The sequence below is a fragment of the Somniosus microcephalus genome, chromosome 9 (assembly GCF_052327205.1).
Source record: "Somniosus microcephalus isolate GS21.2 chromosome 9, FLI_Smic_1.0, whole genome shotgun sequence".
Classification (NCBI taxonomy): Eukaryota; Metazoa; Chordata; class Chondrichthyes; order Squaliformes; family Somniosidae; genus Somniosus; species Somniosus microcephalus.
The window spans coordinates 151,363,880-151,381,767 of NC_140995.1; the positions used below are offsets into that span (position 1 = coordinate 151,363,880).

The window sequence follows — 17,888 nt, forward strand, 5'->3', positions numbered from 1 at the left end:
CCATCTTTAATCCAAAGAAGGGCGTTCCGGTGATGACTGCGCAACGGCTACAAAGATGGTCCCTTTTTCTAGGGGTGCACCAATATGAAATCAAGTATAAGGGCACGAAACAGCATGGAAACGCTGATGGGCTATCACGCCTGCCACTGCCTACTGCGGAGGAAGCACCAGCAGTGGATCCTGTCGAAATATTTCATTCGACTATAATTGAATGCTTGCCAGTAAGTAATGCTGGTATAGAGAAGGAGACCCGAAATGACCCGACACTGTCTCGGGTATATGATTTGACGGTGAAGGGATGGCCAGCACATGGCGACTCACTGTTGCCAGCATTCTCATCCAGAAGAGAACAGCTGTCAGTATGCCAGGGGACCTTGATGTGTGGATCTCGAGTGGTAATTCCACCCAAGTTAAGGGAGAGAGTGCTCAATGAGCTTCACGAAGGTCATCTGGGAGGGGTGAAAATGAAAAGCCTTGCTAGGGCTTATGTGTGGTGGCTGGGGATCGATCAGCAAATCGAGGACCTGACAAAGAGCTGCTCAGGATGCCAGAAGGTCCAAAATGCACCACCACATGCCCCTCTACACCCATGGGCGGGGCCCTCATCTCCATGGCAACGGGTGCATATTGATTTTGCTGGTCCATTCATGGACTCAATGTTTTTAATAGCTGTGGATGCGCACTCGAAATGGCCTGAGGTGATCAAAATGTCCTCCACCACCACGGAGAACACTATTGCAGTCCTATGGACCATTTTTGCCAGGAACGGCTTGCCAGAGCAGATTTGCTCTGATAACGGACCACAGTTTGTGTCCAAAGAGTTTCGAAGATTTATGAAAAGGAATGGGGTAAGGCATTACACATCCGCCCCGCATCATCCAGCCACAAATGGATTGGCTGAGAGGTTCGTACAAACCTTTAAAAAAGCAGTAAAGACCATGTGCGATGACAACATTCCACTGCAGCATAAGGTGGACAATTTCCTGTTAGCCTGCAGAAATGCGACATATGCAGTCACCAACCAGGCCCCGGCCATGATGTACTTTAACCGAAGGTTGAGATCTCGTCTGGATTTGCTCAGACCAAATGTACGAAGAGATGTTGAGAGTAAGCAATTCCAGCACTTCAATGAGAAGCCGACAAGGAGCTTCAATGTAGGGCAACCAGTCTTGGCCCGCGACTACCGAACAGAGAAATGGCAACCAGGAATGATATGCACACGGCAGGGGCCATTAATGTACACAGTGGATGTTGGGGAGAACATTGTGAGACGCCATGCTGACCAGATCCTAGAGTCACAAGAACAAGTCAACCCCATGTCTCGGCCATACGTACCTGGTGAGGAACCCAACGTACAGGTCGCATCTATCTCAGAAACAATAGCATTGGAAGCTGATGAATCAACTGACGACAGGGTGTTAGAATCGCCTCTGCACCAAGAGCGAGGCACTCGGGAAAGGCGTTATCCAGAAAGAATCAGGAAGCCTCCCCAAAGACTGAATTTATAAATAGACTATTTTCAGTTAATGTTGCATGTTAAAAGTGTTAATTGTAATTAGTTTGATATTTAATTGTTAAATGAGTGTTATGGTACTGTTAATCTAAAAGGGGAGGAATTGTAATGTATGTACCTTTAAGGGGGAGAACTACTTTTTACAGCTCCTGTATCCTGTAGTGCCGGCAGTGACCACACCTGTATATAAACCCTGAGCAGTGATCTGTACAGTCAGTTGCAGTTTGAACCCTCATTCAGTAAACACCTGTTGATCGTTCCCTGCAGTCTGCTGTCTGATTATTGAAGGACACAACATTAAGATACACGGATATTACAACACTCATAATTGATCTCATTGTCACACTACTCCATTCACCTATACGTACCCAGATTGTACAGTAATGGGAGGGAAAGTTTATTAAACTTTGAACATTGGTTTTATTTCTCAGTGCAAACACTGCTAATAATCTGCCCGCATCAGATAGAAGAGGGCTGCAAGGCACCATACACTTTATAGGAAGAGTTCAATATACAATTATATTAAAGATCTACATGGAAGCTATATGTGTAGTGGTTAGCCTGCGAGTGGGATTATGTCATTCATTGTTTGTGCTGTAGGAGAAAGGTTTACCTCCCAAGGTGCAAAATCAAATGATTTCTGGCAAATTCCTTCTTTACATTTGAGTAGCTTTCGAAGAGCATGTGCAAGAGCAGTCACTGACCATTGTATGCTGGAAATAACACCGGGCTCAATATTATTCACCAGAAAATCATCTTCCTGGTATTGTATTTCCATGGCACTGTTGACACGACGTTCATTAACCACCGAATGATGGGTCTTGTTTGAAATACAAGTCTCGAGATCATCATTTTGAACATTTGCACAAAGGGTACGAAGCCTGTAATACTTTGTTAAAAATGTGTTAACATTTGTAGAATTAACTGGTAATTTTTTCAGATAGTTTTGAAACTTGGATAGATTTCCACTCTTAAAAGTAAATCCAACAATATCCCCAATGTTGTGAATGTTCTCCAAGCGAGTAATATTACTGTTAGTTGACCAGCTGTCACTGGCAATCCAAACTTTACTTATGTTGTAAGTACTCAACTCTTTAAATAGTTCAATGATATGAGATCCTTTTCCAAAAATAACAATGACGTTCACTTTTGTTCGGTTGATGATAGTGTTTGCTATTTCTTTTATTCTGGATGTAGTTATTCGGTCCGATGAATAAAATGGAATAATTTCTTGAAAACCGATGCATACACCCATGCTCTCTGCTTGTGAAATGAAGTTATCTATTCCAGACCGGCTGTAATCATCATCACTCGCAATAGTTCCCACCCAGTTCCACTGGAAATTTTGAACCAGCTTGGCCATGGCTTTGGTTTGATAGCCGTCATTTGGAATAGTTCTCAAAAATGCAGGAAATCGAGCCTTGTCACTGAGAATTTTAGCAGAAGATGAGTAGCTGATCTGTAAAAGAATTAAATGTTCGGAAGAAAAGTTTTATTTCTGAAGTCTACATTTCTGGTATGCTCCATAATTCAGGATTATTCGTCAAATGTTTTATTAAAGTTTTGCAGAAATATAAGGCCACATGAAGTGGCATTAACTATTTTTGAGTGTAAATAACTTTTTGCAACAATCAGTCTTTTTCTTTCTCAATAACTATGAATATGATGGTTTTGTAAATTCCTAATACTGAATGTTATAATAAAATATAATTTGAAGTATATGGACATATAGAGCATTTCAGCATGGTCAGTATTATCTGAGTGAGCTAAATGAGAAGAAATTTGTTTTTTGGTCTGGCAATGACACAAAGGGCTGAACTTTCCAAACAAGCAACACAGCATGATCTCATTACTGTTGATTCTAAGATTATGCTGACACACAAAAGAACAGGATGGTGCCCACAGTGCTTCAAAGAAAAAAGAAGCTGCCATTAAATATGGTATATTGGTCAGGCCAGTGTAAAAGGGACACAATCAATTTTTACAAGGGCAAGTTCTTAGTAGCATACCAATGCACGTTATAATTCAAGTCTGCAGGGCATAAGACCTGCATGGGGATTTGACCGAGTCAGAAGGTTTTAAATTATATATAACCTACATGATATGCTATTTCCAATTGGCATGCAGTGAAATAAAAGTCCATCTTACTGCATTATGACACATGATAAGTAGTATTGAGGTTTGAGCCACTGAAAATTGTGTGTTTCTGCTACAAAACTTCATTGCACATTTTCATAAAACTGAAAGCAACTCTGTATATATTAATGGCCCAGAAATTCGGGTCGGGGGCTTCCCGCTGGTTCAAGCCCCCGACCTGCACTTACCTACCACGCCGGTCGTTGAGCTGTGGGCCCGCGTGGGTTTCCGGTCCTGGGCCTCCTCCAACTGCCGGCGCGCAGTGCTTGCGTATCCCAGGGGTGCAGTTAGTTTGATGCGTCCCCTGGGATCACGTGGGCCATGGAGAGCCAATGGTAGCAGGGAATGCTTCATTCATAAGTTTGACAGGAAGACCCGTCAAACCTATAAATACTACAAGCCCCAAAACATCACTAAATCTTCAAATAATTTTTTTTTTAAATCACATTTTTAAAATAAACTATAAATGACATGAAATAACTATTTTAAACAATAATTTAAAATTTTTGAAAAAATTAATTACATTTTCTAACAGGGCTAAAAATAAACTTACCTTTCTTTAAAGTATTTAAAAATAATAAACCTGTGGAAAAAATGTTTTAATTTTAATTAATTCACCACTTACCTTTTAAAAAGCAGGCCTTGCGCCTGGAGACTTACCCTCCCGGGAAAACCTGCAAAAAAAACGTTAGTTCAATGCACATGCGCTGGCTCTCCTGCGCACGCGTTCCACCTCTGAACCCCTTCTTTCAGGGGAACGGAAGCGCCGGTTTCCCGTGCATGCGAAGTGCATGCACGAAACCGGCACTTCCATTGGGCCTACGGGTGAGTGCCCCATGCGTACTCACCCGTGGAGACCCGAATTTCTGGGCCATTATGTATCATAGAATCATAGACATTTAAGGCATAGAAGGAGGCCATTCAGCCCATTGTGTCTGTGCTGGCCGTAAAAGAGCTATCTAGTCTAATCCCACTTTCTAGATCTTGGTCCCTAGTCTTGCAGGTTTCAGCACTTCAAGTGCATATCCAAGTCCTTTTTAAAATGTGATGAGGGTTTCTGCCTCTACCACCCTTTCAGGCAGTGAGTTCCAGACCCCCACCACCCTCTGGGTGAAAAATTATCTCCTCAACTCCCCTCTAATCCTTCTACCAATTACTTTAAATCTATGCACCCTGGTTATTGACCTCTCTGCTAAGGGAAATAGGTCCTTCCTATCCACTCTATCTAGGCCCCTCATAATTTTATACACCTCAATTAAATCTCCCCTCAGCCTCCTCTGTTCCAAAGAAAACAACTCCAGTCTATCCAATCTTTCATCATAGCTAAAATTCTCCAGTCCTGGCAACATCCTCATAAATCTCCTCTGTACCCTCTCTAGTGCAATCACATCTTTACTATAATGTGGTGACCAGAACTGTACAAAGTTCACAGCTGTGGCCTAACTAGTGTTTTATACATTTCAAGCATAACCTTTCTGCCCTTATATTCTATGCCTCGGCTAATAAAGGAAAGCATCCCGTATGCCTTCTTAACCATCTTATCTACCTGTGCTGCTACCTTCAGGGGTCTTTGGACATGCACTCCAAGGTCCCTCTGATCCTCTGCACTTCTCAGTATCCTACCATTTATTGTATATTCCTTTGCCTTGTCAGCCCTCCCCAAGTGCATTACCTCACATTTCTCCAGATTGAATTCCATTTGCCACTTTTCTGGCCACCTGGCCAGTCCATTGATATCTTCCTGCAGTCTACAGCTTTCTTCCTCACTCTCAACCACACGACCAATTTTTGTATCATCTGTAAATTTCTTAATTATGCCCCTACATTGAAATCTAAATTATTGATATATACCACAAAAAGCAAGGCACCTAATACTGAGCCCTGCAGAACCCCACTAGAAACAGCCTTCCAGTCACAAAAACACCCATCGACCATTAACCTTTGCTTCCTGCCACTGAGCCCTTGGATCCCATGAGCTTTTACTTTTCTGACCAGTCTTTCATGCGCAACCTTGTCAAAAGCCTTGCTAAAATCCATGTAGACTACATCAAATGCGCTACTCTCATCGACCCTTCTTGTTACCTCCTCAAAAAATTTAAGCAAGTTAGTCAGACACGACCTTCCCTTAACAAATCCATGCTGACTGTCCTTGATTAATCTGTGCCTTTCTATATGATGATTTATACAGTCTTTCAGAATTTTTTCCAATAATTTGCAACCACCAAGGTTAGGCTGACTGGCCTGTAATTACTCGGTCTATCCCTTTCTCCCTTTTTAAACAACGGTACAGCATTAGCAGTCCTCCAGTCCTTAACACCAGTCCTGTAACTAAAAGGGATTGGAAAATAATGGCCAGAGCCTCTGCTATTCCTCCCTTGCTTCTCTTAACAGCCTGAGCTATATTTCATCCGGACCTGGCGATTTATCTACTTTCAAAGGTGCTAAATCTCTTTATATTTCCTCCCTCACTATGTCTATCTCATCTAATATTTCACACTCCTCCTCCTCAATGTCTGCATCATCTCTCTCTTTTGTGAAGACAGACATAGAAAGTATTCATTAAGAACCATACCCATGTCTTCCACCTCCACACACAGGTTACCTTTTTGGTCTCTAATAGCCCCTACTCTTTCCTTAGTTATCCTTTTGCTCTTTATGTATTTATAAAACATCTTTGGGTTTTCCTTGATTGTACTTGCCAATATTTTTCATGCCCTCTCATTGCTTTTCTAATTTCCTTTTTAATTTCACCCCTGCACTTCCTATACTACTCTAGGCTTTCTGCAATATTTAACTTTCGGCATCTGATAAAAGCTTCCCTCTTTTTCCTTATCCTACTCTGTATGCTCCTTGACATCCAGGGGCTCTAGATTTTGGAGTCCCTTCCTTTTTCTTTGTGGGAACATATTTGCTGTGAACCCTCACTATCTCCTCCTTGAATACCTCCCACTGCTCTGACACCGATTTACCTTCAAGTAGCTGTTTCCAGTTCATTTTTGCTAAATCACATCTCAGCTTAGTAATATTGACATTTCCCCAACTGAGAACTTTTATTCCTGGTCCATCCTTGTCCTTTACCATAACTATGCTGAATCTAACTGAATTATGATCACTACCACCAAAATGCTCTCCCACTGTTACCCTTTCTACCTACCCAGCTTTATTCCCTAAAACTAAGTCCAGAATAGCGCTTGAAGGAGTGACGTACCAGGTGGCAGTAACATATAACAGGACTTCTAATGTTAGTGCTAACAATATTTTAGGAAGGGAAGGAAGAATGGAGAGAAACAAAAAGGCTTTGGAATAAGTTACCATTGAATGTAACTTTAGTGGATAGTATAAATGGGCTTACTAGCCAAAGAGATGTGTTTCTGAAAAGAAAAGGCATTGAAGGGCATGGTGGTTTGACGGGGTTGAAATCAATCAAAAAATGGCAGGTTTATTGGCCTAACGGCCTTTTTTCTTTTCCTAAATTTTTATTTTCTTATGTCCTCTGAACTCTTATGTTACCTCATTGTTACACAATTCCAGCCGTGTATTACCCTATATATAATATAATATATATAAGGAGACTAAGACAAGACCATATAAGATAAGATAAGCAGGATAAATACTAAAATAATTTGACAGAAAAATGAAAAAATGTCCAGATCCAATGAAGAAAGCTTAGTTACCTGAGGCATAAGATGTATGTTTAACAACCTTCCAATTGCAATGCTAACTTCTGAGATAGCCGCTCCTATAATTGCCCTTACTGTTGGCAAATAATCTGTATAATTACACTGAACTTCAATACAGTTATCTGAAGAGTTGAATTTAGAAAGGAACCTCAAGACTGCTCTCAGTGCCATTGTAGACTCCGTACAAGTATCATATAGTTCGTATCCCAGTTTGATTCCAGGTAACAGAGTCGAATTGTTCACCATCTCTATGGAGTGGATCATGGCGAGAACTTTAACTAAACCTCGCACGTCAAACCTGAAGATCAGAGAGTATTAGAAATAGAAATAAAATTGGTAAATTATAAACAGATGCACTGGATGTATAGTATTTCAGCATTACATTTATTATGATCACTATTAATATTACTACTATTATAGTGATAATTAATATTATTATGATTACTATGATTGTTATTATTCTACTATTGTTGCTACTAGGAAGAAAGAACTTCCATTTATATATAGTAACTTTCACGGCTCAAGGACATCCCAAAGTGCTTTACAGCCAATGAAGTACTTTTGAAGTGTAGTCACTGTTGTAATGTGGGAAATGCGGCAGCCAATTTGCACACAATCAGAAATTAAATAAATGACCAGATTATCTGGTTCTGGGTGTTGTTTGAGGAATAAACGTTGGCCAGGACACCGGGAGAATTCCTCTGTTCTTCATCAAATAGAATAGTGTCATTGGATCTTTTACATCCACCCAAGAGGACAGACAAGGCCTCGGTTTAATGTCTCATCCAAAGGATGACGCCGCCGACAATGCAGCACTCCCTCAGTACCACACTGAGGTGCCAGCCTAGATTACGTGCTCAAGGCTCCGGAGTGGGGCTTGAACTCATGGGCCTAGAAATTCAGCCTAATAAGCTCCCAATATGGAAGCGTGCACGCATTTCTGGCCAGAAGTGCACCACCCGCCTTATAGGATAAGGTAGCGGGAGTGCATATTGGGAATATTTAAAAGCCAGAATAATTTATTCAAATTAGGTTTCTGCACGTTTTGCAGGACCTGTTTTCGATTTTTGAACACCCCAGCGCTTCACTCGCCATGTGCTGAACTCACACAACACGACATGGTGCTAACCGGCAGGAAGGAGTCCATTCTTACCTGAATGTGGAGCTGAGAGGAGCAGGAGTGCCCCTCCGACCCCACAGTAGCTCAACCCGGCTACTAATCAGGTCTTCAAGTAAAAATTTTAATGAAGGGATTATGGACACAAAAGACAATTCAACAGATAAATTTAATCATGTTATTGTGAAATATAATTTTTTGATTAAAACAAAAACCTTATTTCGGACATTGGAAATTTCAGTTATGGAGAGAAAAATGGTAAGTCAAACTTTTTTTCAGCAAATACTTTTGAATGATGTTTGAGGAAAATATAGATATAAGTACTCTGCAGGACATCCAGTATAACAGTGGGGTTTATGTGGCACTTTGAACATTGAAAGTTCTATTGCAGCAGCACCTACAGGAGTCAGAAGTAATTACAAAAAATGAGGACAAAAAATGATAAGATTTCCTATAAATGTTGTATTATGTGAAAGCTTTCAATAGAATGCTTGCCCCTCATATCAAATTATATAGGGGATGTTTTGCGCTTTTAGAAATGACTAATTTTTTTTGTTGCTTCAAACAGCAACGAAAAGAAAAGCTAAATGTTATGCTGTTTTTCTATATGATTTCCTTAACCAATCAAGACTCAACTGTAATAATACTAATTATTGGTGAGGACCTCATCCTCACCAATCTACCTGTTGCAGATGCATCTGTTCATGACAGTATTGGTAGGAGTGACTACCGCACAGTCCTTGTGGAGATGAAGTCCTGTCTTCACACTGAGGACACCCTCCATTGTGTTGTGTGGCACTACCACCGTGCTAAATGGGATAGATTCAGAACAGATCTAGCAGCGCAAAAATGGGCATCCATGAGGCGCTGTGGGCCATCAGCAGCAGCAGAATAGTATACCACCACAATCTGTAACCTCATGGCCTGGCATAGTCCTCACTGTACCATTACCATCAAGCCAGGGAGTCAACTCTGGTTCAATGAGGAGTGTAGAAGAGCATGTCAGGAGCAGCACCAGGTGTACCTAAAAATGAGGTGCCAACCTGGTGAAGCTACAACGCAGTACTACATGCATGTTAAACAGCAGAAGCAGAATGCTTTAGATGGAGCTAAGCAATCCCACAACCAACGGATCAGATCAAAGCTCTGCAGTCCTGCCACATCCAGTTGTGGTGGTGGACAATTAAACAATATCCCCATCCTCAAAGATGGTGGAGCCCAGCACATGAGTGCAAAAGACAACCATCTTCAGCCAGAAGTGCCAAGTGGATAATCCATCTCAACCTCCTCCTAAGGTCCCCACCATCACAGAAGTCGGTCTTCAGCCAATTTGATTCACTCCACATGATATCAAGAAATGGCTGAGCACACTAGATACAGCAAAGGCTATGGGCCCCACCAACATCCCGGCTGTAGTGCTGAAGACTTGTGCTCCAGAAATAGCTGCGCCTCTAGCCAACCTGTTCCAGTAGAGCGACAACACTGGCATCTACTAAACAAAGTGAAAAATTGCTCAGGTATGACCTGTTCACAAAAAGCAGGAAAAGTCCAATCCAGCCAATTACCGCCCCACCAGCTTACTCTCAATCATCAGCAAAGTGATGGAAGGTTTCATCGACAGTGCTATCAAGCGGCACTTACTCACCAATAACTTGCTCACCGATGCTCAGTTTGGGTTCTGCCAGGACCACTCAGCTCCAGGCCTCATTACAGCCTTGGTCCAAACATGGACAAAAGAGCTGAATTCCAGAGGTGAGGTGAGAGTGACTGCCCTTGACGTCAAGGCAGCATTTCACCAAGTGTGGCATCAAGGATTCCTAGTAAAATTGAAGTCAATGGGAATTAGGGGGAAATCTCTCCACTGGCTGGAGTCATACCTAACCATCTTCAGCTGCTTAAGCAATGACCTTCCCTCCAAGATAAGGTCAGAAGTGGGGATGTTTGCTGATGATTACACAGTGTTCAGTTTCATTTGCAACTCCTCAGATAATGCCCGCATGCAACAAGACCTGGACAACATTCAGGCTTGGGATGATAAGTGGCAAGTAACATTTGCACCACACAAGTGCCAGGCAATGACCATCTCCAACAAGAGAAAGTCTAACCACTTTGACTTGACAGTCAACGGCATTACCATCACCAAATCCCCCACCATCAACAACTTGGGGGTTACCATTGACCAGAAACCTAACTGGAACAGCCACATAAATACTGTGGCTACAAGAGCAGGTCAGAGGCTGGGTATTCTGCAGCGAGTGATTCACCTCCCGACTCCCCAAAGCCTTTCCATCATCTACAAGGCACAAGTGAGGAGTGTAAAGGAGTGAAGGAGTCACTCATCTTCTGTAGTTTGCTCTCCCACAGATCAATGGCGGTGCTGAGGCCCAGCTTCATGAAAGTAGCAGTGATATAATGGGAGTGGTACATGTTGGCCTCTCTCAGGATGTCAGCACCTCTGCTCCTTCATCACCCCCTGAACCAATATCTGCCATGGTGCCAGCAAGTCAGCTGGGCCAGACTGCCCCGGCAGTAGCTGAGGTGCAGCAGTCTACAGCTGGGGTCTTACATGTGCAAGCATTTCAAGGGTCCAAACTTTTGGAACAGTGGCCTTTCACCAGTTTTGCTCCTATGTAACCTCCTCCAGCTCTACAACCCTCGAGATCTCAGCGTTCCTCCAATTCTGGCCTCTTGTGCATCCCCAATCTCCTTCGTTCCACCATTGGCAGCCAAGCCTTCTGCTGTCCAGGCTCTAAGCGGTGGAATTCTCTCCTTCAACCTCTCCAATTCTCCACCTCACTCTCCTCCTTGAAGACGCTTCTTAAAACCTACCTCTTTGATGAAGCTTTTGGTCACCTGTCCTAATATCTCCTTATGTGACTCGGTGTCAAATTTTGTCTGATAACGCCACTATGAAGCACATTGGGATGGTTTACAACGTTAAAGGTGCTCTATAAATGCAAGTTGTTGTTGTTGTGCAGGGGGTATCCCTTGTCCCCCAGCAGCCATCCTGTCACAGTGTCAAATATTGGGGTAGAATGTCTCAGGATAAATGCATTGTGGCAGCTCACTGGGTATCCATGCACAGACCTGCATGATGGTGTTCCTGTGATTGGTCAGTGGCTGTACATTGATGAAGTGGTGTCCATTTCTATTGCCCTGATGGCAACATGCACGCAGTTATTAAAGCCCTGCACGCAAGGGAAGCCAATCACTGCTGCAACGCCCCCCCCCCCCCCAAGCTCGCTCCTGTTGACTGCTGAGGTCCATGGAGAAGGTGATGTACTGGTCAGCCCTGGTGAGCAGAGCATTAGTAACCTGCTTAATGCAGCTCTGTACTGCAGACTGTGATATGCGGTTGATGTTCCTTGTAGCAGACTGAAAGTATCCAGTTGTGAAAAAATGAAGGGCTGTGGTGACGTTGAGAGCCATTGGTAAAACATGGCTCCATGGTGCAGGAGGCAGCAGGCCATGTTCCAGGAGGCTGTAGAGGTCTTTAACAGCCTGCCTGGAGAAGCCTCCTCCTGCACTGCTCCTCAGATAGGTCCAAAATGGTAATTCTTGGTCTATAGACCCTGTTTGCTGAGTATGGCCTCCTATGAGCAGCCCCCTCACCTACTGTCTGCTTAAAGGCTGTAGGTGCTGGTTGATTAGGTTGCTGCTGCTGCCTCTCCTCCTCCAAATGTTCTTCCATCCCAAATAAACAACAACAACTTGCATTTATATAGCACGTTTAGCATAATAAAATGTCCCAAGGAGCTTCACAGGAGTGATTATCAAACAAAATTTGGCACTGAGCCACATAAGGAGATATTAGGACAGGTGATCAAAAGCTTGGTCAAAGAGGTAGGTTTTAAGGAGCATCTCAAAGGAGGAGAGAGGTAGAAAGGCGGAGAGGTTTAGGCAGGGATTTCCAGAGCTTAGGGCCTAGGCAGCTGAAGGCATGGCCATCAATGGTGGAGCGATGAAAATCAGAGATGTGCAAGTGGCCAGAACTGGAGGAGCACAGATATCTTAGAGGGTTGTAGGGCTGAAGGAGGTTATAGAGATAGGGAGGGGCGAGGCCATAAAGGGATTTGAAGACAAGGATGAAAATTTTAAAAGTAGCAATAATTGCATTCATAACAAAGACTGAAAGCTTACAGGGTGATAAGGCCACAAAAGTCCCAAACAAATGTGATTGACTCTTAACTGCCCTCTGAAGTGGCCTCGCAAGCCACTCCGTTGCATCAAACTGCTACTAAGAATAACACAATGTGGGCAATGATAATCAAAAGCTGGTGTTCTACTGTTCTATGGCACAAGCCATGGGTGTTCCACGATATTACTTAACCACACTGCCTTCTTGCTTATTAAAGGTTCTAATGTTATAAATGCCCTGCTGGATCATATGGATCACAATGATATGAGATATGCTCCCTTATGTGTTGCCAAGGAGACCTAAACCAGTAATTACCTACAAGCACCAATGGGTTTCTCAGTGGTTTTGATCTGAATTTTATTTAATGTGATACATCTTCATTTCTATCATAAGGCAAAATTATTTTAACAATTTGAAATAGTGCATCAGAATTCTCATTATTATTTAAATGTATTATTTTATTATAGGCATCTAAAAGCTCTAAGACAAAGGATTACAGCAACTTAAAAGGTACAAAATGACTGCTTGTGCATTATAATGTGCAAAAGAACTTCCCTTTCCCTTCTGCATTTTAACAATGTAGGTAAGATAGAAAAGCTTAATGAGTTTACATCACTGCGCTTATTTTAAGTCAATGTAGTAATCTCTAAAAAGTATTTTAAATTTAGAACAATAATTTTTTATACCAATTACACTGACTCAAGTTATCATTAAATACATATCTCTCCTTTTGTTATGTTTTAAATCAGTGACTTACCCTTCACATTTTTGAGCTTCTGGTTTTTTGAGATCCATCAAATTTACAGTCTTTTCATGTACTGGGAAGAGACCACCAATGATGATGTCTCCTGAAGCCTGGGTGTTGTCAAACTCATCAAGAATTTCACACGCACGTAGCATATTGATAGATAAGGTGCACAGTACAAGGAACCCGTTGTACAGAATCATGCTTCTGAGCATTTCTAAATTGTTTCCTAATGACAGATTAGCTCAGGCTGTGATTTTTGTTTTTACATAGCCGGCAAGTTCCTGGTATCTGCCGGTTACACGAGAAACAAAGTCTAAAATACTCAGCCACACCTTGTTTAATAGTTTCTGCTTCTCTTATTGGTGTTATAGGCAGGTTCCTGGATTGCAGAAACAGTATTGGCACCAATCAGAAATCCAGTGCCATGTCATCATTGCACAGGTGTTAGATTACAGTTTCACTCATTTATATCATGTTATGGCTAGTTTTATTCTTGACTGTTTAGACAATTTTATCAGTTTGTCTAAATGAGATTTTATCACCAACAGGTTAGATTTATGGTTAAGCATCGGGGGTATTTTAACTGCCATGGGTTTCCGTGAGGAAACCGATAGTTTTTGAGTTCGTTTCTTGCCCGCCCTTTGTAGCATGATTTTAACCGCCGGGCCTCTTTAATATACTAGTCTACTTCTCACGTGGAATGGGATGGAAGTGGGCGGGAAGTGGCTCCCAGCCTCTGGATCTTGGCCATCCCTCAGCAGACAGATAAGTATAGGGAAGGGGATTCTGGGGGTCTCTCGGTAAGGAAAGTGGCGAGTCCTGGGCAGGGAAGATTGCGACTTTCCTTGTGTTTAAAACTTACCTTTGAGGCCGCCTCCTTACCGGCAAGTCCTGACTCGGATTTCTTGGCGGTAAAGCCAGGGAGATGTCCTCGCTCAGGCCCGAGTAAAAATGGTGCCAGGATCCAATTGACACCATTGAACCCCTATCAGCATATCTAAAGTGGGACCTCATTGGTTTTGGACATTGGCTCAGCCTAAGTAAGCTTGAGTAAAAATCACAGACAGCGGAATCCAGGCCTCTCAAGTGTGGGTAAGTAACCTGAGTAATTTTAACTGGCTCTCCCCTGTCCGGTTTTAAAATAGCCCCCATAGTTATTCCCTCCACACATACTAAAAAAAAACGGTCATGTTTGTCACCACTAGTAAAATGAAGAAACATTAAGCACTCCAGAGTAGATTGTTACCGCCCAGTCCTGCTGGTGGGAGGCCCAGTCTATTTCGAGGGCCAGGCCTTATTACCATGCTGCACATCCCAAATGCCGCAGTATTGGAAGGCCCTGAGGCCAACACAGCCCGCAGGAAGGTAGTTCTGAGTTGGGGGGGGGTGTGGGCGGTGGGGGGGAATCAATCGTGGAATGGGACAGCCTAGGAAGCCACTCCTGCTCATCCTGGCTCCACAAAAATAATTATTACTTACTTTTTTGAGGCCTTTTCCTCTTCACCACCCAATGCAATTGTCTCAGAGTCCTATGTATGTCATAGGACCCTAATTTGCATACAGTGACAAGACTCCCACATTCAGGCGGATGGCTGGGCCACCCATAGAAGGCCCAGTAACTCTGGCATTGGTGTGGGAACCGGATGGTAAGTTCAACACAGTCATTCTAACTCTGCTACGGTTCCATTTCCACTGGGTGTGCCAAGTTCAAATCTGCCTGGATGTCTAGAGGGATGGGAAATCAACAACCAAATGTCACTTTAACTCCTGAGTTTAGAAAGATATTCTCAATTCACTGTGTATTATTTCCCCATTATATTCTGCACCTCACCTACACACACGCACACTCACCCCCATACATGAACATACTTCTCACTCGCACTCGCCGCCCCCCCCCCCCACAATGTCATGTAATGTTGTCCAGAACGTACACTTTTTTGATCTGTGGTACCAGTGAAGTACAAATTGCATTTGTTATACCTTTGATTTTGATGCAAAAATATTAATACAGCCACCAAATTTCTTCATTTTGATTTCCATTAATTTTTTATTTGAAATTGCAGCTAAAAGCATTAGTATATATTGAGTAATCTTAAAATCTTGGCATTCGTGATTACTTAAATTACATTTATACATACAGAGCCTTGAGTTTCCCTGAGGAAATCTGTGTCAATTTTTTTTTAATTTATAGGCTCCCATCTGTCCTTAATAAATTTTAATCTGCCAATCTAAATGTCAATCACAGGTTCAGTGAAGATATTAATAGGCTGGCGAGGTAATCAAATGGTGCCCTAGTTACGGAGAATAGTTCCGCTCAGGAAATGGGGAATATATTTTTTATATTGCAAGGAGGAAAATAGATTTAGCCTGATTTGAAACACCTTTCTTATGCTGATCCAAATGTATGGTTTTACATTGTGCCTCAAATTACCTCCTGAATGCAAGCATATCAGGTAGCAGTATACAATAGGCAACAAATTGCTCCTGTTGATAAAGCTTAATGAAAGACAGTTCTGTGCCAGATCCTTACTGTAAAAGTATATAGAATCCTTTAACAGTCTATAATTGGTTGATATAACAACAGAAAATGCTGGAAAAACTCAGCAGGCCAGACAGCATCCGTGGAGAGAGAAACAGAGTTAATGGGACAGGTTAAGAAACAAAGGATGGCTCTAGATGGAGTGTGAATTGTGCTGGCAGAATGAAAGACAGCTGCCATGTGGAAAAAAAGCACAAACAAAAAGTGTGGATAAAAAATATATATGTAATAGGGGCCGAGGTTATGATCTGAAATTGTTGAACTCTATGTTGAGTCCAGAGGGCTGTAAAGTGCCTAATCGAAAGATTAACCTGTCCCATTACCATCTCCTTTTGCCTTGAATATCTCTTAATGCCTCTTTTTTTCTCCTGCCTTCCATCCTATCACAGACTTTCCCTTTTGTTCTTCCATCCCCTCCCCCATTTCCCAGCCCCTAAACTTGCTTTAAAACCTGTTCCTTTTCCTGCTTGTTTCCAGTTCTGATGAAAGGTCTTCGACCCGAAACGTTAACTCTGTTTCTCTCTCCACGGATGCTGCCTGGCCTGCTGAGTTTTTCCAGCATTTTCTGTTGTTATTTCAGATTTCCAGCATCCAGCTATTGTATAATTGATTGATACCTGTTACCAACTATTTGATATATTTCCCTGGGCAGCTGAACTACTATAGTTAGTATTGGACAGAACTGCATATTTGGTTAGCAACACATTCCCTGTCCCCAAAAATATATATTATACTCAACATGACAAATTCTTCCACAAGTGAACTGACCAGATAAATTATGAGTGACATATGCTTCTGGTGTATTTTGAATGTGAAAAAAATATATAATTTTGTAAAATTAGTTGAATTGGCATTCTGGTATGACTTTGCCGTTCTGATGTCACTCCAATGGGAACACCAGGCAGATATTTCCATGGTTGATCATTTTACTGTCTAATTACCACCAGACATCTAATTGACTCCATTGCATTTCCCTTGGATTTCTGGGGTTTCTCTGGAGGTGGGAAGGGGTGGCATCATTCAAACCTCATGCAAATGAGAAAGGACCGATGTAACAGTAACTCATCTCATTTTCCTCTCTCATAAACCAACGGGCACCCACTTGGAGGAACATCCAGAAGTGAACATGAGTGCCTTCTTTTGCAGGCTCATTAGGGTTGGAGCATTCTGGCTGCTGTTTTGGACAGCAGGTCTGCAGTAGTAGTTAGATTTTCATTCCCATTTCCAAGAGGTAGGTCTGTAAATGGGATACATTGGGCCTAGGGGAATCACCCACAACTATAAGCAAGTTCAGGTCAGGTCAGTGGATCGCACGTCAGAGGTGTGCTCCACATGATTTGTGCCTAGCGGAGGGGGAGAGGGGGAGGGAAGAAAGTTTGGCCCTCATATTTTAACTCTGTTTTAGACTGATTCTGGCTTTGTTTTCTGAGTATCTGTACCTGTAAAGTCGGTGGGTTATGCAGTTAATAAATACACAGACTTCAGAAGTAACAAACAAACAGGTCTTTACTATTCGAAGGTCAGGGCGAATCTGCCCCAGCAATCCTGCCACAACACTTATATACTGGTGTGGTCACTATCGGTATTACAGTATACAGAAGCCAACAAGTAGTGCCACCCCTAAAGTAGTTCTCTTAAAGGTGAACGGTTACATACAATAGTTTCCTTAAAGGTAGACGGGTACATACACTACAATCCTCCCTTTTTAGCTTTCAACACACTAAGTCCATAGTGAACATACATTCTAACATATATACAGGTTTATGTAAGACAGTTCATAGATTCAGTCTTTCTGGGGGTTTCCGGATTCTGTCCGGATAACGCCGCAGTGGTGTCGTCATTTCAGGCAGGCTAGGAGGTGCTTCTGGCAAGTTCGATTCGGCTTGTAAAGCCGTGTCAGGTTCAGCTGACTCCAGTATCACTAGATCGGAAGTAGGTGTTCTGGGTATCTCAGTCTCAACCTTACCCGGAGAAAGTGGTGAAGTCGGTTGCCCATTTGTGGCGGACCCTATGATTT

At 42.4% G+C, this 17,888-nt stretch overlaps 1 protein-coding gene across 1 annotated transcript in view; it reads right to left on the bottom strand.

Annotated features, from left to right (window-relative positions):
* gprc6a (G protein-coupled receptor, class C, group 6, member A) overlaps positions 1–13,655 on the bottom strand; it is a 35,700-nt gene extending 22,045 nt beyond the window's left edge. Inside the window, exons 1-3 of the mRNA XM_085997379.1 lie at positions 13,342–13,655; positions 7,324–7,627; positions 2,127–2,972 (exon numbers count right to left, since the gene is read on the bottom strand). Coding sequence (XP_085853505.1) covers positions 2,127–2,972; positions 7,324–7,627; positions 13,342–13,544 — 1,353 coding nt within the window. The 5' untranslated portion in view covers positions 13,545–13,655. The remainder of the gene's footprint in view (positions 1–2,126; positions 2,973–7,323; positions 7,628–13,341) is intronic.
* Positions 13,656–17,888: the final 4,233 nt, after the last annotated feature.